The 23,116-nt window shown below is 53.6% G+C and overlaps 2 protein-coding genes across 5 annotated transcripts in view; one reads left to right on the top strand and one right to left on the bottom strand.

Moving 5' to 3' along the window:
- Positions 1–4,632: 4,632 nt before the first annotated feature.
- On the top strand, positions 4,633–11,437 carry LHFPL7 (LHFPL tetraspan subfamily member 7). 2 transcript variants are annotated; one of them, XM_053669913.1, is made up of 5 exons: positions 4,633–4,714; positions 4,859–5,047; positions 7,180–7,397; positions 8,167–8,305; positions 10,427–11,437. In XM_053669913.1, exons 3-5 carry the CDS (start codon positions 7,197–7,199, stop codon positions 10,687–10,689), a joined length of 603 nt encoding a protein of 200 aa, XP_053525888.1. In that variant the 5' UTR covers positions 4,633–4,714; positions 4,859–5,047; positions 7,180–7,196; the 3' UTR covers positions 10,690–11,437. The 2 variants fall into 2 exon arrangements, with proteins under 2 accessions (XP_053525888.1, XP_037012125.1); XM_037156230.2 differs by lacking the exon at positions 4,633–4,714 and having other exon boundaries at positions 4,755–5,047.
- Positions 11,438–11,658: 221 nt separating this feature from the next.
- SGSM1 (small G protein signaling modulator 1) overlaps positions 11,659–23,116 on the bottom strand; it is a 65,478-nt gene continuing 54,020 nt past the window's right edge. For all 3 annotated transcript variants that reach the window (XM_037156242.2, XM_053669910.1, XM_053669912.1), the window contains 6 exons: positions 22,713–22,837; positions 21,102–21,184; positions 20,438–20,547; positions 19,091–19,187; positions 17,867–18,034; positions 11,659–13,708 (listed from right to left, as the gene is read on the bottom strand). In XM_037156242.2, coding sequence (XP_037012137.2) covers positions 13,620–13,708; positions 17,867–18,034; positions 19,091–19,187; positions 20,438–20,547; positions 21,102–21,184; positions 22,713–22,837 — 672 coding nt within the window. In that variant the 3' untranslated portion in view covers positions 11,659–13,619. The remainder of the gene's footprint in view (positions 13,709–17,866; positions 18,035–19,090; positions 19,188–20,437; positions 20,548–21,101; positions 21,185–22,712; positions 22,838–23,116) is intronic.

Genomic DNA, 23,116 nt, shown 5'->3' with positions numbered 1-23,116 from the left:
TCCTTCCGGAAGCCCTCCCCAAACCGGTCCAAAACCTCCTGAACGTGCGGTGCCTAACTTGGAATGTTGTTCGACGTCCCCGTCCGCGTTCCTCGGGCGATCCCCAGACCCTGACCAGGATCCACCGCAACGGACACCGACCCGCCTCCGGGTCTGCTCCTCCAAGAGCCTAAAATAGCAGCCGAGGACCTCAGGAGGCGCTCGGTAAAGTCTCACCCATTGAACTGCTTGGCCTGCAAGTGCCTATCGGGGAGCGAGTGAGGCCTGCGTGATGCGCTGGCGCCCTCTCGCGGAGAGCGGGGGACTGCACGCAGGGCTGGGGGCCTGTAGGCTCCGTTGTCTGCTGTATGCCAGTCACTGCTATGGTGTTGAGGTGGCAGCTGAGCGAGGAGGCGTGTAGATTTTTGGACAAGTTGAGAGACTCAAAGGAAGTCGCTCTTGAACGGAAAACGCCTGCTTTGTCATCCTTTACTCATTTCATTCCATAGATCTTTATTAAGCACCTACTGTATGCTGGGTGCTGGGGACACAGAAGTGAAGCAGCCTGGAAGAAGCAGGCTCTGGTGGAGTTTACAGACATCATAAACAATAACTGCAAAGATTAACTGCATTTGTGACACGTGTTCCTAGGGAAACATATGGAGTGTGAATAATCGAAGGACCTAAAATCATATGTGCATTTATTCTCAGTTTACAGCTCAATAAAGTTAGAGAAGGGGGAAACCTCACAGTGTGTGGCTACAGAATGACAGGAAGCTCTCTTACCTCGTGTGTGTGTGTGTGTGTGTGTGTGTGTAAAGGGAACTGTTACCAGAGATACACACCATATCCATTGTTTCACTGAATCTGCACAGCCCACCTTTTGAAGTCACAGTCACCAGCCCCCTTTCACTGGGGAGCAACCTGTGTCTCCCTAAGATAGGGTGTCAAACTCATTTTCACCAGGGGCCATATTGGCTTTGTGGTTGCCTTCAAAGGGCTGAATATAATTTTAGGGCTGTATGAATGTAACTGTTCCTTAATCAGGGGCAAGGACCTCGGTTGCTGCTGCCAGGTAGAAACAAGGTGCCAGGCCGGATAAAACAAGGTGGAGGGGTGGATTCGGCCCGCGGGCCTGGTGTTTGCTGTGCCCCAAGAGACTCACCAGGAATGGTGGGCTTGAGGCTCCATTGGGTCCGATGCCAGGATAACGTCCATGTGGCAGGAGACAGAGAATAGTCGGACTGAAAGTCAGACTCCCTCTAGCTCCACCTGTAAGCTGGGCAAAGGCCAGCCGAGTCATTGTCTGCCGTCCACTGCCCTCTCTAGAGCTCCTGTATTCACAGTGCCCAGCACAGGGCTTCCCACGCAGTACTCGCTGGCTAAAGACTGAGTGCAGAAAGATAGAGGGTTAAATGCATGAATGACCAACAGCTGATGGAGTGCCTCTGCTACCTCTCCTCCCTAACCTCCTGGCAACTCCTGTCTTGCCTGGGAAAAGCCCAATCAACCTGAATGTGTGGGCTGAGGACTCTGTTTAACTGAGTGTTCTATGTCTCAGCTCTGCAGCCGACTTAGTCTACCTTGGCATCTCCTCTCTGTCTCAGAATTTAAGCACGGAAGGGGAGAAGATAGCCTTCCTCCTGCCATCACACCCTGCAGAACCCCCAAACCCGGATGAGTTCCCAGCCCTGACCAGCCCAGCCCCAACAACTCTACTTCCCCCAAGATGCCTAGGCCCAGTGTCAACGCTTCTACCCTTGTCAAGCTTCAAGGGGTGTCAAACTACAATTCCCATAGTCCTCCTAGCCCCAGAAAAGGCAGGACTTCCTGGCTCAGTCCCGCCTTAGGTGATTCCCCTGGCATTCCTGTGTCCTCCCTCCCAGGTGTGACTCCCAGCCAGCACACACTCAGAGATTATACTCTGACCAAAGAGGTGTCGGGTTGTACAGTGTTTCCAGAGCCAATACCCCACCCCTATTCCCAGGCCTGGCTTTTCTCTTCCTGAGGATAGAGAACAGTGCCACCCAGAGACTCTCCCAGAGCCCCTTCTCTGCCATCTTTTACCCCCTCCTCCAGGAAGCCTGTCCTGATTTGGCTGCCTGTTCTCAGACTTGCAAGCAGCTCTGTCCAACAGCGCTTTGTGCAACGATGGAGATGTTTGACGTCTGTACTGTAACATTAGCCACAGATGACTACCGAGCATTTGAAATGCGGCCAATGCGACTGAAGAACTGCATTTGAAATTTCATTCCATTTTAATTAATTTAAATCTAAACAGCCATGTGTGGCTGTGGTTACCATATTGAACAGCACGGCTCTAGAGCCCACACGCTCCTTGACGAAGGCCACATTTGTGCACTTTGGGTAATGAGAGCCAACGCAGTCTTTGAAAAGTTTTTCCCAACACCAGACTCTTGCCTATGTCATGCCCTCATTCTGGAACACTTCACCCTCCGCTGGCCCATCATCTGTCAGGACTACACATCCTTTAGCTCTGAGCTTGAAGAAGGCGCCCCCTGCTGTTCCTGACCACCACGCCGCAGCCCCTGAATCTTCCAATACCAATGACGCTGTACTGTTGTTGCCCAATTACTTCTCTGTCTTGCTTTCTAGACTGTGAGCAGCAAGAGTCTAGACTTGGGAGCAAAGACTAGCCTAGAACCTGAAACAGAGTTGACACTCAATGAATGTTCATGAAATGCAGCGTTGAATAAATGTTGTCACATGATACCATCCAGCTAATGAAATGTATCAATCCAAGTATTGTATCAATCCAATGAAATGTATTGATCCAAGTATTTGCCTGCGATGTCTCATTAAACACCACAATAGTCTTCTGACAGATGCTTCTATTATTTTCTAAAGGTTTATTTTAGAGAGAGGGAAAGGGAAAGAGGGAAAGAAACACCAATGTGTGGTTGCCTCTCATGCACCCCCCTTCTGAAGGCCCAGCTTGCAACCCAGATATGGGTCCTGACTGGGAATTGAACCCGCGACCCTTTGGTTCACAGGCCCGCTCTCAATCCACTAAGCTACACCAGCCAGGACCTAGATGCTTCTCTTATGATCTCCTTTTAGAGATGAGAGATCTGAAGCTTAGAGAGGTTAAGTAAATTGCTCAGGGTCACACAGCCTGGGTTCCCCCAGAAAACAGAGCCTGAGGCAAAACTTCTGTGCTGATGCTTTACTGGACATGTAATTGGCCCAACAAAAATGCAGGAAAAGGGACTTCGAGGCAAGAAAGGAGGAAAAGCAAACTCGAAACATACGGAGTTGGCCACAACGTCTCCAAAACAACACACCCAGAAGGCTCTCTGCAGAAGCCACTTTTTGAGAAACATGGCAGGTATAGGGCAAAAACTTCATCTTCATCTGCCGTGTGCTGCGTCTCCCGTGTGCTGTTTTCCACAGTCGGGCCCAACTGTTCCGCACTTCTGGGTTCTGACACCAGAGCCTCTGGGCAGCCACGAGGGATGGCAGCTTCTTCATGGGAGTCTAGAGGAGGAGGCACCACCACAGGCCCTCCCCTCCCCGAGCAAGAGTCTGGTCAGGGCGGCTGGGATAACCACTGAGGAAGTCGGGGACCGGGCCACAACTCAGGCCATGTCACTGGAGGGTGAGTTGGTCATGGGGCTGCAGCAGCTGGCCCAGGTCGCCTGCAGTGTCCGGTGCCGCACAGGATGCAGCTGAGCGCAGCTGAAAAGGGGCATCAGTCGCGCCTGATGCAGCCAGTGGGGCTCCGACTGGAATCAGACCCAGTTCCCACTAACTCCAAAGCTCCCGGACAAACGTGGATGGAAAGGAAACGATGACTGACTGAATGAATGGGGAAAACCCTGGCAATCACCTATTCCAGGTGTCCTCGTTTTACAGGTGGTGAAACTGAGGCCCGGAGAGGCTGAGATGCCCTCGCCAAGGTCACACGGTATGTGGCTGGCAGAGCTGTGACTTGAGCCCCACCCCAGGCTTCACTGGACCCTCCTGATTCTCACTGCACCAACCAGCATGTGCTGGTTGGTCACGCCAGCATTTCTAGTGGCACCTCTAGTTCTCACCAGCCAGCACCCAGCCCTCACCCTCTGCTAACAGCACCTCAGTTTTCCTCCTAGAACCACCCCATCCCCCACCTTCACTCCATACAGTTCCAGTGGGGTGAACCTCCAGACATCCCTACCCTCACCCACCAATCCTAGGATACAGGACCTAAGTCTGGCTAATCAGAACACTCCATTTCCATGGCCACAGTGATTGGCTCGCAGGTGGGCACATGATCCAAGTTTGGCCAATGAGAGTTCATCACATAGTTTGTTGCAACTGCGTGCAGAGGACCAGAGGAGCAGCCCCCTACCTTCAACCTGGGGTTGCTAAGCCTGGGGAGGTGAGCCTGGAGCCACCAGAGGCCAACTCTGAGACAGAATGTGCCAGAGAGTGAAGCCAACCCAGCACAAAACAGTGGAGAGAGGGAGAGGGGGTTCCTCAGACATTGCCGAAAGCTGTACCGTAACACGTTCCCTTCTGTAACCCGATGCATTCCTGCTCGAGCCAGTTGGAGGTTGCCCTTCCAAAATGTACAACAAAACACAAACAAGCACCCACTCTGTGCCGTGCCCGACGCTGGATGCTGGGATAAAGATTTTTTCAGACTCAGTGCCCATCACTCTCCGGAAGCCCACAGCCTGCAGGGAGGATCCTCTGGAGCCAGAGAAACACAGATCTGCTCCCGGGCAGAGAGGTAGAGAGCAAGTGTGGTGGCAAGAAGGGTCACCCCCAGGGAGTCGCTGCAGCTCTGTAATTCCTATTCGGGCCTTCTCCTGCCCAGGGAACACCACACCCTCACTCCGTGTGATCTGTGGCTCGCTTTTCTGTCTCTGTACAGCTTGCTGACTTAAGGAACGAGGAAGAAATACTCACACCCACGCAGAGCTTATCACACACCTGGACTTTGCTCACCAACCTGAGTGTCTCCTTCAAAGGGAGGGAGGCATCTTACCAGGTCACAGACTTGAGCCTAACACCGGAGCCCGAGCAGAAGAGGCCATGTAAGAGGGTCCTCACCTGCAGTGTGGTGAGTACAGAAGGAGGACGGGTCAGAGGTCAGGAGGGAGCAGAGAGGAAGCTACTAACCAGGGGCCATCATGGGCCCCTGAGATTACTTTCACTCTTTGTGTGTGGCTGCAGCCGCCGCGGGGGTGGCTGCCCAGGCAGCCCCAGGAAACCGCTGGGGTATTTGACTTTTAACCTCACCCTTTAGGGCTTAGGGTCCAACTGGGAGGCCGATTCCCTGAGTATAAGTCCCTAGCCCACCACTGGCTTTGGTGGGTGTAAAATTAGCCTTCATTTTGTCGTCTGTCTAATGGGAACTATGGTGACGGGACTTACCACCCAGAAGCCACGGCGCTTATATGGAACGAGGTACGCCAAGTGTTTAGCATGGCACTTGGTGAGCACTCAAGAACTGCCGACCCCCATCCACGGGTCACACTGGGCTGGACAAGAAAATAGTCAGTCCCTTGCAAGCTCCCCTGAGCAGGATCCCAGCTAATTGGGGCCTGGCCGGATGTGGTTTTGGGTTATAATACCTCATTTAGCTTCCCGGGCACCTGGACGGTCGGCGTGATTTTCCCAGGTGACATTGAGCACATTATCTGGAGAACAAAACTCCTTTCAAGGTCAGAAACGCCCCGAGAGCCACTGGGGCGGCCAGAGAGGCAAAACCACAGGCCTCCGTCGGCTCCGGGCTCCCCGGCTTCCTGGCTGGAATTACACCCCTTGGCATCCTGCCAAACCCCAAGGACAGGCTGATTTGGGTGGAGGAAGGGGGAAAAAATCCATCTTCCCTCATTCAAAGGGCCACATCTCACTTGCTGGATAGCAGCCATGAGGTTATTTTCATCCTGGGAATAAAAAGTCTGCCATGTAACCTTGGCCTACCCGCCAGGCATCTCTCTCCCGCCCCCTGCAACCCACACGCGATTTCACCCCCTTTACCCTTCACAACCACCCCACCCCCATTTTCCGGAGATCTGAGGGGACATCCCCAAGGTTGTAGTGCTGGGAAGGGGAGGGTGTGGCCTGTCTCCTTCTCTCTACAAAATCACCCTGCCCAGTGACTGAGGCCAAGGCCACCTGCCCCTTGGGATTTCTAATCTGCTTTCACAGGTGGAGAAACTGAGGCCCAGAGGAATGTGGCAACTTGTCACAGTCACGCAGGTGGGAAATGGTAGAATGAGTGGCCAGCCTCCGAGCCCAGGGTTCCTGCCATGTTTAAAGTGCTGGCCAGGCTTAGCGTCCCAAAGTGAAACCAAGGTTGAAAAGGACTGGCCCTGGGAAGTCTGCATAGGTGCCCTTGGCTGGGCTGGCAGCTCAGCTGCTTTTGACCTTGGGTGCCCTTGGGTAGGCTCAACCCTCCGGGCTCACTCCTGGCTATCAGTGACAGCGTGGGCATACCACCTTCCTGCCACCTCTATGATGGCACAGGCAAACCTTCCAACTGACTCGCTTTTTCATTAAAATAAATTTTCATTGTAAATGGACAGCCAGTATCGTGCCAACAAATAAAACAAAATCACCACGGCGAGTACAAGGAAAACCCCACTGCGGTTTCAGAGTCTCACCGGACTCTGTTGTCTGCTCAGGGAGCCCATCTTTTTTAAAGGGAGAAGTTGCCAGATAGCTGAGAGGTGTTTAAGGCCCATCAGCTTCAACAGAGACTTTGTCTCTCACGTGGAGAGGGGCTGAAGAAGTGAAAATGAAGCAATTCTGGCTTCTTATGGTTGAGTGGCACTGAAGGCTGGGTCCAGGTGCCCCCGAGGCTCTCCCGTGAGGACCACCGACGCACCATGGCGTCCTTGGGCTTCATTTGAAAAGCTCTATAGAGTGGTTACTCCCAGAAGCCCTTGCAGTGCTAGGTTACATCCTAAACCCTTTGCGTGCGTTGACGTGTGCTGGAGGGGCTGCATGTGGCTATGGAGAGTTCTAAAACCTGGGGTTTCTGCTTCCAGAGCTTGTCAGGCCAAACCCTCTCCACACCAGCTGTTAGCATCTCCCATTGCATCACGAGGTTGAAGGGAGGCTGATGACCGGGGGCGTGAACACAGAACCTGATCCCCTGGCTGCAGGGTGGGGGCACCTTGGAAGCCCCCATTTCTCTGCTTGCTCCGGAAGTCTCCACCACTGACCTTGCTCGGCGACCCCCAGGTTACTGACACTCCGTGATGGGGGCCAGCGTGTGGGCAGCTCTGGGACTCTCCCTGACCTGCATCTCGGCCCTTAGCCTCGTCTCCCCTGCCTGGTTCCAGAGCCCCACCTTCTCCTTTGGTGTCCTCACCTACTGCTCCTGGCCTCAGGCTGACAGCTGGAACCAGAGCTGTGGGACCTTCGGGTCCCTGGATGATATTCCTAACTTTGCCTGGAAGGTGAGTCCTCAGCTCAATTCACTGGGACCTTGGGGACACTATCAATACCACGAGAGCAAAACAAAGCCAAGTTCTGCACCACCAACCCCAACCTGAGCCTATGACTCTGTAGGTGTGGGGCGGGGTCTGGCTATCTGCATGTTAGCAACCCCCCAGGATGTCTGTAAAAGCAGCTATCAAGCCATAGAGCACCTTTGCACAAATTTAGAAAAGGTGCCCCTTCTCCAAGACGCTATACTTCCATCAACACGGCACATCTATGACGATCTCAATGCATCTTAGAGCGGCACAGCATATATAACCTGCGCCCACCTACCTGGCCTCCCTCTAAGCACCACGAGGTTGGGAAACCACAGCTAAGCTGTCGGAAGGCTCTGTTAATGATGCACATTACCAAATTCGACAGTGGGGACAATGGGTCAGGACTCCCACTCCAATACCTCTAAGGAGGATTTTTGCAGCCTTCAAAACTCATCATGACGAAGGTGCCTCTCCTGGTGACCCCGCCTTATAGCAGGTAGTCACTATAGGTAGAATATGGTGGTCATGGATCTATACCTTAATCCTGGCTCTCCTACTTAATTAGTGGTGCATCCTGAGGCAAATGGCTCCACCTCCCCGAGCCTCAGTCTGTTGACATGGAAAATGGGGATAATAATCGCACAGACCTCACGGGGTTTCCAGAACTCAGTAGTTGGTGGGTAAGCAGCGGACGCAGCCTTCTACCCAAGCCCCACTCAACACCTTCTCTCCTCTCTCTTCCCGTAAGGCTGCAGCTGCGCTTCTCCTTGGAGGCTGGCTCCTGTTGGCCTTCAATGCAATTGTCCTTCTGTCCTGGGCCCTGGCCCCCAAGGAGCTGTGCCGGAGGAGGGGCGGCAGCAAAACACTGGGGGTGCAGGCAGCTGCAGGTAAATCCACTGTCACCTGTAAGCATCTCGGACATGTTTTGGGGAGTGAATGAATGATGAATGAAAGGAGAAAAAACCTGTGAGCAGAGTCTGGCCTCATGGGTCCAATCTCAGAGATAAACCCAAGGATGGCAGATTATTCCTGGCCCTTCAGCACGCCAGAAATGGGGGCAGGGAGGGAATGATATCTTTAACATCACCCTCACCTGCCCTTAGCTAAGCCCAGTCCTAACAGTCTGGCCCCCTTTATTTCTCTCCTGTCTGCTTTGCATCATCCCTTCCTGGACCACCCCACACCACTGGGCAGGTTGTGCACTGTACCAGGGTGCCCAGCTGAGGGCTGGGGGGCTGAAATCTAGCCTATGCTCCCCCTGCTGAGCTGTGGGGTTGCATCTGCCCTGAAGGGCTGCTTTTCTCTAATGCACACCTAGTGTCTGGACAGTCTAGCCCGGGCCTTGATGGCAAAGCATCCCAGCTAATTCCCCATCCCTCACCTGGACTGGAACAACAGCCACCTGTCTCCCTGCTGCCACCTTTGCCCCTTAGAATCTGTTCGCCACGCCCTGTCCAAATGGGTCCCGTTAAAGCTGAAATCAGCTCCTGCCACTCAGACAGGTTGACCCACCCTTCTTCGACTTCCTGTCATACTCAGAGCAAAATCCGAACTCCTTACGTGGCCACCTAATCAAGCCCCGCTTCTCTCACGGACCTCACCTCTTACCCCTCTGCCTGGCTCAGTGTGCTCCAGCCGCCCTGGCTTGCTGTCTGGTGCTCATTTACACCAAGCCTGTTCCCTCTGCCTGGAGTTTGCTGTTCTCAGGAGTTCTGTCTTGCTTCCCCACTTCATTAAGGGCTCTGCCCACGTATCTGTCTCAGTGAGCTCCCCTCTCCCCAGATTCTCCTGTTTGCTTTGCTTTCGACCTTGCGCGAGACTTACTACTACCTGCAGTCCCTTGTGTGCTCTCCCGATTCTTGTCTGTCACTCTCCACTAGAACGCCAGCTCCATGAGGACGAGAATATGTATCTTGGTATCCCCAGCACGTACCACAGTGCTTTTTGCACATCACAGATACTCACAAAATATCTGTTGACTCGATGGATGGAGATATAGAGCTCGTCCCAGGCTTGCATAGTGGCGCGTAGTAATGAAGTACATCAGGCATTTACAACGCAGTGGGGATTTTGCACAATAGGGATAAGCACAGGTGCAAAGAAAAATCCTGGGAGGGTGGAGGATGTTAAGGAAGGCTTCCAGGAGGAGGCAGCACTTGAGCTGAGGCTGGGAGGACATGTGGGAGTTAGGCAAATGTTGAGGGCGGTTCAGGTAATGGGAACATCGGGGGTAAAGGCACGAGGACGAGAGAGCAAGGTGCGTGCAGCGAACTGCGGGCAGGCCACTGTGGCCGAACTGCAGCAGGGGAGGCTGAGGGTGTGTCTGGTCCTCCTGCCCTGGGAGTGCCCAGGGTGAGAGGGATCCGGTCCATCTCCTCGGTGTTGTCAGTGCCCACCACAGCACCTCTGATGGTTTTGATGGGTGAACAGGTGGACAGACTGGTGAAGGAAGGAATGAGTGGGTAGGTGAGTGGAGGAACGGACAGATGATGATGGCTGTATTAGTGGACGGATGGATAAGAAAAGGGGTGGACTGGAATATGGTTGCAGGAAAGATGGGGATGCATGGTTATGGGGGACAGGTGGCTAAGTGGGCCGGTGGACGGATGTCTGAACAAGGCAGACACAGGGACGGAGCGAATGAGTGGATTAGATACAGCTGAATGGATGGATAAGGTGAGTGATGGGTGGATAAAGGAATGAGGAGTTATTACGACATTAACTTTGCATGGTGACAGCTGGTTACTAGTCTGAATTGTGATCACGTCATAAGGTACATACATGTCAAATCGCTATGTTGTACACCTGAAACTAATACATTACATGTGACCTACACTTTAATAAGCAAAAACTGTTAAGTACAGATGAGCTGGTAAATAAGTGATTGGACAGATGAATCGTGGGGGGTGGACAGGAAGGTGGGGAAGTGAGTCTTGGGACAGAACCTGAGCCCAGAGCCCCTGACCCACACGCTGGCTTTCCTTCTGTCTCCTTCTTGCTGTCCCCAGTGGCCATCACCGTTGTGGGCCTGCTGGTTTTCCCCATCGGCCTGGCCTCCCCATTCGCCAAGGAGGCCTGCAGAACTTCCTCTGTGTACCATGGTGGACAGTGCCAGCTGGGCTGGGGCTACGTGACCGCCATCCTCAGTGCCGTCCTCGCCAGCCTGCTGCCCATGATCGGGTGGCCGCGTGTGACCCAGGTGCCGGGCAGGGCCATCCACTTCTCCAGCAACAGGGAGAAAATCACTGTCATGCCCGAAGGGAGCAAATAAAATTTTCCCAGGAGGAGCAAAAAGAGCCCATGTTGAAACTGTATGGAATCGCCACACACCCGGGATCATGTCCCACTTCCGCTGCTCCCTGGGACTTCAGGCCGGCCCCTCACCTCTTCGGACCTGTGAGTTCTTCTGTAAAATGGGGCGGTGGACACTGCCACTTCATCTGGTGGTTATTTTGGGAACTCAGGGACCCTAAGGCCATGACTAGGAAACCATCCCCATCTGGGGTGACCGGGGACATGGTATAGACACTGTGTGCAAAACGGCCTGACTGATTTCCCGGCCTGGATCCACACCCCTTTCCGATGTCACTTTTCAAAGCCACCTGTCCAGTGGTGGGGTCTGCTCCCCTGTTGCCTGAGTTGGAGCTCAGCCAGGAGACATGCTTGCCCAAGAGAACACGGGGACATGACTCCACGCCAGTCCCCAGCCTGGGCCCCCAGAGGCCATGCACCCCTCTGCTTGGCCTCTCGGGACCTGCCATCGTGGCCACGGAAACGAGCCCGGGTGCCCGCTGGAGGACAGACACAGGGCCCAGCACCCCCCCACGGCCCCAGCCAGCAGCTTGCAAGTGTCGGAAGCCACCCTGCCCAGCTGGCTATCAGCTGGCCCAGATGCACGAGGAAGTCCAGCAGAGACCAGAAGAACCCCCTGCTGACCACAGCCTGTGCTGTTGACACGCAGAATCACAAGCTAAATAAATGTTTGTTCTAAGCCACTGGATCGGCGGTGGTTTGTCAGGCGGCGTTATCTTGGGAACAGCTAAGGGACAAGGGATGAGAAGTGACTCATCTGCCTTGAACCGTGTGGGGAGAGACCAGGCAGCTGCTGTGTGAGTCCGTCCCCACCCGGGAGTGAGTCGCTGCGGTGGGAGTGGGCGGGCAGGGCCTCACAGACAAACCTTTCTTCCTCTCAAATTCAGAAAACTCCCCCAAACACAGAAGCAAAAACGACCCAGATTCACACGTTTCACCGTTTAGATATATTTTCTGTCCACACAGACACAACTTTTCAGTAAACAGTTATGAGATGTGCTGGTAACAGCGAGAAAAGGAGGGCGTTCCAGAGACAGAACGGCTCCCACACGCTCAGACACAGGGGACGCAGGCCACAGACTCGGACTGAGCACGGCAAGCGGAATAAATGGGAGTCACTCCGAACCACGGCCACGACCATCTCTCTGGGACACCGAGAGAAGGCAGAGGGGAGGTCTTGTGCTGTGCGATGTGACTAGCCCGTCCAAAAATAAGAGTCGGGAGACCCAGGACCTGGGTCTTGCCAACATCACCACCCCTGGCGTGTGGCAGAATACTTTCCTCTGGAGAGACCTTTTGCACGTTTTTTTCCCATCTAGGGAAGGTGGGGGACCAGGGTGGGAAGATGTACAGTCTTCGGAAGCAAGGGCCCTCTGGGCCTCGCCCGGTCTTCCCAAGGGGCCCGCTTTGGGGAAGATGGGGGTTCAGACGCAGCTGGAGTTTGCTGACTCAGGGAGAGCCTTCGCCAGCGTGCAGGGCAGGGCTTCCCTGTCCTGGTTTGCTCGGGGCTGCAGGCCGAGCACCCACGGTGCGGACGCCTCCGTGTGCTTTCCCTGTCTCCGCCACCACGCCACAACCCTACCTGCCACTCTTGGAATAGCAGTCCCCCCTGACTCCGTGTCTCCTGATTGGGGAGCATTTGCGGAACAGAATTGGCAGGACCACTTTCCCGAAGGACAGGTGGGCGGGTGAGCTACCTACCTACCCACCTACCTAACTCAGGATCTGTTCGCGGGCCGGTGACCCTTTGTGAGAAGACACGGCGGGGACTGTTTCCACAAAACACACACACCTCCACCCTGCTGACCTCTGTCTTCCTCCTCTGTCCTGAGTGAGCAAGGGCACTTGGGGACGAGCTGGCCTCCCTGACCACATGGCTTTCACCCACACACGCGTTCCGAGCTCCTGGAGCACCAGACTCAGCGTGCAGCAGGAAAGGCTCGGTCTTTCTGGGCAGGGGTGTGTGCGTGGGGGGGATGAGGGTTCTGCCCTGCCCGGGGGCTATGGGTCAGGCTCACAAGAGCCTCTGTCTCAGGCCTGTAGCTACTTCTTCAATCCCAAAGACATCTTTCTTGACAAGAAGAAAGGAAGCTTCTCCTGGGGTAAAGTGGAGAAGAATGAGAGAATACAGCGAATGGAATCCCAAACCTCCAGGGAGATGTGTACAGGACTCCGTGTGCTTTTTCTAAGTGGGAGGGAACCTGGGGACACGGGCGGCTCAGGTGGAGGGAGGAGGGTTGGGAGATACACCGGCAGCCCCTCCTCTGAGCCAGGAGGCCTCAGGTGAGGGCATCTGGCAACACCTGGGGATGCTCTGGGTTGTCACGGCTGGGGTGGGGAGGCCGGGGACCCTGCGCCGCGTCCGTCAATGCACAGGAGGCCCCACCCACCCCGAGAAGGACCCGGCCTGGGTGTGGACAGTGCTGAGGCGCAGAGACCTGCTCCAGGCCCACCCGCCAGCCGCGTGCTGGCACGTCTCCAAAGGCCCCTTTCGGTGTCCAGAGGTGGCCCCACGGACATGTACCCCGATTTCTCACACAGTCCCATCCCCAAGACCCATCCGACAAGGCAGTTTGGGGGGTGGGGGAAGAGAGAGAGGAGGCCGCTCGGGAGACCTTGGACGAAGACCTTCCCTCAGTCCACCAGCTCCCGCGAAGGGGAAATCCGACTCGGGCGATCTTTGGTCAAACAGGAAAACGTAAGGCTGAACTCAGGGGGCCACCCCGTGACCCCGCCTGCCCGGGGCCAACGTCAGGGCGGTTTCTCTCTGCACAGACGTGCATGCTCACCAACAGGCCCCGGGACCCCACTCCCGGGGCGGCCGGGCAGGAAGAGTGGGCAGGACAGGCAGGCGGCGGCTCGGCTGCCACCGCCCGGGTGAAGCCGCCTTCACTTGTTCTCAATCAGGGTCTGCACCTTGTACACGAGGTCCCGGGCCAGCTTCAGGACCTGCTTGGTGTTGTGTCGCTCGGCCATTTCTGAAAGAGCAGAGGGTGACATCTCATGAGCCCCCGCCTCTGCCTGTCCTCAGGACACACCGCCAGCACCCGGTGGCGTCTCCAGGCCTGTCCCCGCCACTGTCATCTGGCGCCATCCCCGGAGGGGCTCTGGAAGTGAGACCTGGGGGACGGCCAGCACCTCTGGACCTCAGTTTCCTCATCTGTGAAATGGGGATGGTGACAGTGTCCACCTCACAGGGCGATGCTGGGTCAGCGTGTGCCTAAAAATGGTAGGTCTCCCGCCCCCTTTCCACAAACGGTGACTGGGGGCCACGTCAGAAAGCGACGCTGGGGCACAGCAGAGCCTCACAAGTACAGGAGGGCGGGTGTGACAGGGGCGGCGGGGACAGAAAGCAAAATTAATGAGTTGTATCAAGAGCCTCACAAAGTGGTCAGATCTTTAAGGCGGAATAATCCTAAACTGTGACATGTATCACAAAGAAGTCACTCAGCAGAGGAGAAAGGTGGTAAGACCCTGGCTCCGGAACCGGGTGCCGAGGTCCCCACAGCGCCACTGTGAACTTGGGAAAATGTCACGGGGACACGGCGTTAAGGCCTCACACGGCTGCGCTCTCAGGGAGCGGCTTCTGGGACGCAGGGCACGTGGCCTGGGGCAGGGAGGTGCCCGTGGCCTGGAATGGAGGTGCCCGTGTCCACCGATTCCAGGTGCGGGAAGCCGCGCGCCGCCCAACAGGCGCACACCCCGACCGGGAACTGTGCTTATCTAAGAATGGAACAAAAAAATTCTCTCTTCTTCTGAGTTATATGTATTATTTTTTCAAACGGCTGCTAAGTTGTTGGGGTGTAAATATATACTTCTGTGGTTCGGCCCCAACTCCTTGCTAAGGGGAACTTTTGGCCGGAGGGGCCGTGTGCTGAGCTGGTGTGGGGGCCTCTGCAGTAAGTGAGGACTCCCCGTAGGTCCTCAATCCCACCTCCCACTGCGGACGGTCCAGATGCCCGGCAACAGGGCGTGGTCGGTAAGTGAGACAGTCGCTTGAGGTATATTCTGCAGCCTTAAAAAGTGATTGTAAAGAAGGCAGTTTTAAAATGAGTAGGTGGGGAAAAAAACTAGTTATAACTGGGTTCTGTGATGGTAATACCATAAAAATATCCACAACTATGGAAAAGCCTGAATGAAAAAAGTTTTTAAAAAAATGAACCTACTACATGCAATGTGGTTTCCTGGCTCGGATGCTGAAGCGTCAGAGGACTTGGGACGAAGACCAGGTGGAATAGATCAAGCCTGCAGTTCAGTTCCTGGCAGTGGGTCCATGTGAATTTCTGAGTGGTGACAGGTGCACTGGCACCAGCTGACATTGACACTGAGGGGCAGCTGGGGGAAGGGTATCAGGAACACTGTGGACTGTATTTGCAACTTTTCTGTACATTTATGATTACCCTAAAATAAAAAGCTTCATTAAAAAACGTTTTGGGAAGATAGAGGCGTAGGTGGAAATACTGTACCTCCTTGCACCACCAAGTTCATGAACAACAAATATTTAAAAACCAACCAAAACCAGAATGCAACCAAAACAGAAAAAAATGAAACTGTACCAAAGTCCGACAACAACGAACCATTCATCCAGACCAGTAAGAAGGGCGGAGTCAGCGGGTCCTGCAGGAAGAAGCAGCCAGACCTGACCCAGGTGCACAAGCGGCAGTTGGCAGATCCCAGGTGTGGGGTGGCAACGGGCAGACCCAGTGAGGGTACAAGGCGGCTGGCTGACCGCAGGCACACATTCGTGCGCAGATAAACCAAGTGAAAAAATGAACAGTGAGACAGACCGCACAACACAGGGCCCCAGAGCCAGAAAATAAAGCCTAAAAGCACCAATTGGGAAAACTTTCGGGGGTCGAGGTGCTGGGAGAGGCTCCCAGGCTCACAAAGAGTTCATTGGAGAGACCCACAGGGTCCTAGAGGGTACGCAAGCCCATACCTCTGGGAACTAGCACCAGAAGGGCCCAATTTGCTGGTGGGAAGCAGCAGCGGGGACTGAAATCTGAGACAGCAGAAAAAAACACCATTGCCCTTCTCTGACCCCACCCCCACATACAGCGTCACACCCCAGCAGCCTGGTGAACACCTAAGGCTCTGCCCCTCATCCGTACAGGTGCAAACAGACCAAAACATTATGGCTCAAGAAGAAGAACAGCTCAAAGCCCCAGAGCCAATACTTCTAAGTGACCAAGAGATAGTCAACCTGTCAGATGCATAGTTCAAAACACTGGTGATCAGGATGCTCACAGACTGGTTGATTTTAATCACAAATTAGATGAAAAATGAAGGCTACACTAAGTGAAATGAAGGGAAATGCACAGGGAACCAATAGTGATGGAAAGAAAACTGGGACTCAAATCAATGGAGTGGACCAGAAGGAAGAAAAAAACGACCAAACAGGAAACGATGAAGAAACAAGAATTCAAAAAATGAGGAGAGGCTTAGGAACCTCCAGGACATCTTTAAACTTTCCCACATCTGAATTATAGGGGTACCAGAAGGGGAAGAGGAACAGCAACAAGCAGAAAACTTACTTGAACAAATAATAAAGGAGAACTTCCCCAATCTGGCAAAGGTAATAGAATTCTGGGAAGTCCAGGAAGCTCAGAGAGTCCCAAAGAAGTTGGACCCAAGGAAGAACACACCAAGGCACGTCATAATTACATTAGCCAAGATTAAAATGAAGGAGAGAATCCTAGCAGCAAGAGATAAGGGGACAGTCACCTACAAAGGAGTTCCCATCAAACTGTCAGCTGATTTCTCAAAAGAGACCTTGCAGGCAAGAAGGGGCTGGAAAGAAGTATTCCAAGTCATGAAATCCAAAGGCCTACATCCAAGATTGATCTATACAGCAAAGCTTTCATTTAGAATGGAAGGGCAGATAAAGTGCTTCTCACATAAGGTCAAATTCAAGGAGTTCATCATCACTAAGCCTTTATTATATGAAATGTTAAGGGACTTATCTAAGAAAAAGAAGATAAAAATATGAACAGTGAAAAGACAGAAAACTCAGTTATTAAGAACCACACCTAAAACAAAAGCAAACTAAGTGGACAGCTAGATCAGGAGCAGAACCATAGAAATGGAGATCACATAGAGGGTTAGCAACAGGGGAGTGGGAGAGGAGAAGGGGGGAGAAGGTACAGAGAATAAGTAGCATAGACGGTAGGTAGAAAATAGGGGGGAGGGCAAGAATAGTATGGGAAATATAGAATCTAAAGAACTTGAGACACGTGGGCATAAACTAAAGGGGGAGAATGGGGGGAGTGGGTGTGCAGGGTGGAGGGGAATGAAGGAGGGAAATGGGACAGCTGTAATGGCATAATCAATAAAACATATTAAAAAAAGAAAACAAAGTATTAGTAAGGCTATAAACACAATAAAAATATATGTAATTAATAGCTAACTTAAAAAAATGTTTCCAGGGGAGGGTCATACGTCGCTTTTTTCCTCTTTTGCTTTTTCCAAAAACTTCTTTGGTTAAAAAAAAATAAAAACTATAAATAATAACAGTAACAACAACTTCCGGCTATGGGGCGGCTCGTCCGGGCCAGGTCTCACGTGACAGGCTCCATTCCCGTCCTATTTAATCCTCCTGATGTCTCTGTGATCAAGGCCTCGGTGTGTTTTTTATGCCCCAGGAAACGGAATCCCAGGGACAACAAGCCCAAGGCCCCCCGCTCCCGAGTGGCACAGCTGGACTCAGAACCTGCATCTTATCTGATTTCCGAGGCCTGCCTCTCTCCTTTCACTTCAACGGCCTTCCTTTGCCTGCTTCACCTGCCTGGGTCGACCCTCTGATGCAGATGGACACTGCCACCCCATTTTACGAATGGAAAAGCGGATGCTCAGAGAGACAGCAAGTGACTTGTCCACAGGCACAGGTGGTTGGTGGCAGAGCCAGGGTCTGCCCCAAGCCTGAGTTCAACGCCCTCCTTCTGCCAGAGTCCTGAGGAAAACTTAACCTCAGCACTGCAAGACGTTGACGCTTCCATTTGGGAAGAGACACAGGAAGTGGACAGAACCCCCCCCCCCTCGTGTGTCAATCTCAGTAAGTCTCCTTCCCTCCCGAGGCCCCAGGAAGGGGCCCTCCAGGAGCCCACACCCCTCAGAGGAGCCCCCGGTCATGTGGGTACCATTAAAGAATTTGATGATGTCTGTGAAATCCATGTTGTTCTCCAGGATGATGTCGCGGTAGACCTCCACCAGAGCCAGCGCGATGAACAGGACGTAGTGGGCGGACGAGACATGTTTGGCTGCCCAGATGGTCTCCCAGACCGAGAAGACATCATCGTAGACGAGTTCTGCCGAGACACCAACGAGCACACGCGCGGGGAGGGTGTCAGCCACACAGCTCCCGGGGCTGCCCGCCCTCCGGGAAGATCCCAGGCCAGCTGCGCTCTGAGCTTCTGTCCTGGTGTGGTGGACAGATCTCGGGCCAGGAGCCAGGGGACCTGGACTCTGTCACTGACCATCAGAAGCCTCAGTTTCCCCTATCTGTAGAATAGGCAAATCGAATACAGTGAGTGGTAACTTTCCAGCTCAGACATCCTGCAAGTGGAGGAAGTGAGCCTGTGCAGGTTTAACACTGACCTGTCCCTGCTCTGCTCCCTGACCAACATCCCTGTGGACCCTGCTCCATCTCCTCTAACGCCCACGGGGGTACCTCCCCTTCCCCCTGCACAGAGTTGGCTGCTGCCTCTGGGTCCGGGAAGAGAGCAGGGAACAATGGTTAAGAGCCAGGCTTTCTGTGTCCAGTAGACTGGGTCTGAATCCTAGCTCTACCTCTTACCACCAAGGTGACCTTGAGCTAGTTACTCTCTTTCCTCATCTCTCATGCAGTGATGCTAACCACAGCAAAAGACTAACGAGATAATGCACAGAAATGGCCCAGCACTGTGCCTGGCACTTGGCGAGCCCCTTCATGTGTGTTAGGCATTCTCCTCAGCATCACCCCAAGTTTGCACAACACCAATGCACTGCGCTATATGTGATTTTAGGTCCCATGCAAAACGTGCTTCATGGGCTTCTTGAAGCATGTTCAACATCTCTGATAAGCAGCAAAATACAGTGGAAGGGACTGGCCTTAGGAGGTGGACAGAGGGGGCCCGGATTCTGGTTCTACTTCTCCTCGCTCTGAATTAGGCTTTTCCCGACCTCAGTCTCCTCATCTGTACAATGGGGACTGTAACTCAACCTGCTGCACGGTGTCACCATGGGGTAAGGCAGGCAAACCGGTCATCAGCACTCAATGAGAGGGTGCTGCTCTCTTCCACCAGCTTCGGCTCGGTGGTATCTCCCCCCACCTGAGGTTCTGCTACAAAGAGTCTGGGAACAAGGCCCCAGTCTGAAGTCTGTACCTCGCTTGAAATCCAGCAGGAACCAGCGGTAACAGAAGTAGAAGTGAGTGTAGTCCCCGTTCTGATGCATCAGCTCAAAGAGCTCGGAGTCCAGGATCTGTCAGAGGAAGCAAAGGTGGCTGTCAGCCTCCTGGGCAAAGGCCAGACCAAAGGGACAGCTGAGTAAATGACAGTCCGTCCCCACACCGGACACCAGGCAGCCCTTTACAACCAGCTGGAGTTAAAAAAGTGGGCAAAGGGTTTGAAGTGCAAATCAACCTAGCTCAGCCAAACACAGTCACTCCCTCCAAACAGATATGCAAATGGCCCATACGCACAGGAGAAACATGCAATGCCATGAATCATTAGGAAAATGCAGATCAATACCCCAGTGAGATGCCACTTCACACCCACTAGGGTGGCTATAATACAGGTCATAAGACAGCAAAGTGCTGGCCAGGACGTAGAGAGACAGGGGGCCTCCCACGCTGCTGGGAGGAATGTGCGATGCTGTCTGCAGTGGCACCCCTGGACACATCCCCAACAGAAAGCAAAACCGCGTCCACATGAAAGCTTGGGCGCGACTGCCCAGCATCATCCCTAACAGCCAAACAGCGGAAACGACCCAACATTTGTCAATGGTGAATGGATGAACCAAATGTGGTCCGCCCACTTGATGGAAGGCGACGGGTGACGTCCTGGCACACGCTCACTGTGGGTGAGCAGGGAGAGCACTAGGCTCAGTGAAAGCAGCCTGACGTGAAAGCCACGTGTTGCAGAGACTAGCAGCTGCCAGGACCTGGGGAGAGGGGCCGATGCTACTGGGTACGGAGTTTCTTTCGAGGACCGTGAAAGTGTTCGAACTTAGGTGGTGCTGATGGCTTCACGACAGGGAGTATTCTAAAAACCACTGAATGGAACATTCAAAAAGGGCGCATTTCATGGTGTGTGAATTACGGCTCAATAAAGCCGTGTGCGTCTGAGCGTGTGGAACATACCCAAACATTAACTTAGAGGAAAAGGACGGACGCAATCAAACATCCTTTGAAGGGCCCAGGGCCATTCTCGTTCCCTGTGCACTCACAGTGCCTGGACGGAGTAAACACTCAGTGGGAATGAACCTGCTAGAGCCGATTTCAACTGTTAAGTTCAGGGTGAGCTCAACTGAGTTTTTCAGTTCAATTTAGAGTGAAGTTGGAGTTTTTGAGTTGAGCTCACTCGGCTGGGTTGAGCTGAGATGAACTGCACTGAGTTCAGGTAGGACTCAGCTACTGGGTTGAGTTACAGTAGGCGTGGCTACTAGGTTGACCTGAGGTCCGCTGGGTTGAGTGGGAGTAAGCTGTATTATTGAACAGGACTGAATCACACCTGGATCAGTGACCTCATGTTGGCAAAATGGGTGTCCATGGCGCCTCCGTGGGGGAAGTTCTGGTTCATTCTCTTCATGAGCTCCGTGAAGCAGCTGAAGGCGAGAGCCTCTGGGGAAGAGCACAGGAGAAACCGTCGGCTCCGGCCCTGCCCAGGGAACCGGGGTCCCGGAGGGTGCTGGCTCGTTTTCCTAAAGGACACTGCTCTGTAGTTTGCTCGGGACGTGCCTGTCTGGTGCCGGCGCCAGGGCACCCACAGGCCCTCGTGTTAGGACTGGTCTCACAGAATGAGCGGAGACGCACTCCCTCCTACTCTGTTTCTTTTGGAAGAGTTTGGGAAGAATTGGTAGTCATTCTTCTCTAAGTGTGGTGGAAATCACCAGGGAAGCCATCTGGGGCTGCGTGTTTCTTTGTCCTCATTCATGTCTGTGCAGTCAGTGGCTAGCAAAGGCCTGGCTGGGTGTTGGGCACTGGGCATTAAGCACTGGCCATCAGGGAACGAGAGGCCTTTCTGCTTTAGGAGGATCTTCACGAGCTCACCAGACAGGTCTTCTGGGCACCCACACTGAACCCTCCCACGGACTCGCAAAGTGAAGTTAACCACCCTCCCCTGCAGTAAGAAGGAAACTGCACCCCCAGCCCCCGGGCGGGGAGAACACACTCACCGTCATCCAGAATGACCAGCAGCGGAGCCAGGAGGTCACACATGCCCTGGACGTAGCCGATCTCAATGTGCTGCCAGATGTAGCTGCGAGAGGGATGCAGGGGCTCAGTGCGGACACCCACGACCTGCCTCTCCAACCCCCTGCTCCCCCCTCTGCCTCCTCTGTGGTTCGGGCCCTCAGGCCTCACCTGGACCACTCCCCCAGCCTCCTGCCTGCATCCCGGTACCCAGTCTCACACTCTTCAAACATCACATGCTCGGCCACCAGGATGGCTTCCTAAACTCCTGCATGCTCAGACACCTCCCCGGCACCCAGCATGTGACAGGCCCAGGCCCACACTCCTCAGCGGGGAGTACAAGGCGTGGACAGTCTCACCCGTCACTGCCCTGTACCCCTTCCTCTCTGCCGCACGGAGGTATTCACCTTTGCACAGACAAAGCAGGCACTCACCTCCCTGGGCTTTGGCCCCAGCAGTTCCCACCTGTCCCTGAATAACAACAGCTAACATTTACTGAGCACTTACTGTCTGCTCAGCCCACTACATGAGTACTGCATCATTAAATTTTCAAAGCAACCACATGAAAAGGATCCCATTTCCCCAGGGGAGACAGGCATAGAAAAGTGACACACACACAGTCGTATGCCTACTGATAACGGACACATTATTAGAGGCACCTTTTGAACCCAGATGGCTTCACCCCCGGGCATGCGCTCCTACCCTGCAGGCCAAATGGTTTCTTCAGTTTCTCCTAATTTTGCCCAAATCCATCTTGAATGTCACCACCTCTCTGAGGCCTTCCGTGATTTTCCCTGATGCCATAACCAGGCAAAAATCCTCCCTTCCCCCCAAGCACTTTCTCATTTTAATGTAACATTTTATATTGGTATCTCCTAGACTAAATTTTGAGAGGCAGTGATTGCTTGGTTAAGAGGCGGTGCTTATGAATGAGTTAGGGCAGGCTTCAGTAAACCTTTCTGGAGACGTCCAGAGAACAATTATTGTTAGCTTGGTGGGTCACGTCTTCTCTGGCTCAACTACTCAACTTTGCAGAAGCAATTAGTAGGCAAACCAACAGGCCTGGCCGGCTTCTAATAAAGCTTTATTTACAGGAACAGGTGATGGGCTGCTAGCGGGGAAAGAAGTCCAGGATGCATTACTGAGTGGAAAAAGCCAGTTGTACAAAAATAGTTTGTAGTATAATCCCATGTAGGTGGAAACTTTTAAACATGTATGCTATTATATTATCATATAATAGCAGTCCCCAAGCTTTTTAGCACTGGGGACCAGATTCATGGAAGACAATTTTTCCACGGATGGGGCTGGGGGACGGTTTCAGGATGATTCAAGTGCGTTACACTGAAGCTCACCTCCTGCCCTGCAGCCTGGGTCCTAACAGGCCTGATGGGTATCAGTCCCCTGATGGGGGACCCCTGTCATATAATATATCATCTGTTACATATATATATATATATATATATATATATATATATGCGGGAGTAAGACCCCAGGTGGGCAAGGTGTGCGGTGAGAGGCCGCCGTTGCAGCCGCCCCCCCCCGCAGCCCTGGCTCTGCCACCCCGTCGGGCGCCCCGCAGTCCCAGCCCCGCCCACCTGCACATGATGTTGCGCAGCTTCTCCAGGTTGGCGGGCGTGAAGTACCAGTAGTTGCGGTCGCACCGCTGCACGTCCTTCTCGATGCGGTGCAGGTTCACCGTGTACAGGTCCAGCAGCTCCGGCTGCGCGCCCGCGGGAGGGGAGGAGGGCAACAGTTATCCCCGGCCCCTCATGGAGGCGGTCTGATTGAAGAGACTCCCCCTCCCCGCCACCCACCCCTGCCATCGTCCCTGACACCAACATCCTCTGCCCCCTGTGGCCAGCCAGGTGTTTGATTCGGTCTTTGTTGTTTTCTACGCAAACCTCTTTTGCTGTGGATGATGAATATGCTTTTAATTTTTTTCCTTTGGTAAAACAATCCTATAAGGTGCGTGGACTCAGCATCCCCACCACACGGGTGA

The sequence above is a fragment of the Artibeus jamaicensis genome, unplaced genomic scaffold (assembly GCF_021234435.1).
Source record: "Artibeus jamaicensis isolate MK-2021 breed Jamaican fruit bat unplaced genomic scaffold, CSHL_Jam_final contig_525, whole genome shotgun sequence".
Taxonomy (NCBI): Eukaryota; Metazoa; Chordata; class Mammalia; order Chiroptera; family Phyllostomidae; genus Artibeus; species Artibeus jamaicensis.
This window is presented reverse-complemented; position numbering and strand designations above follow the sequence as displayed.

Bases quoted from the DNA above. Each gene is read 5' to 3' on its own strand.
- LHFPL7 (XM_053669913.1), top strand. From the start codon at position 7,197: ATGGGGGCCAGCGTGTGGGCAGCTCTGGGACTCTCCCTGACCTGCATC. The intron at 7,398-8,166 runs GTGAGTCCTCAG...TCTTCCCGTAAG, and splicing joins TTCCTAACTTTGCCTGGAAG to GCTGCAGCTGCGCTTCTCCT. The intron at 8,306-10,426 runs GTAAATCCACTG...TGCTGTCCCCAG, and splicing joins GGGGGTGCAGGCAGCTGCAG to TGGCCATCACCGTTGTGGGC.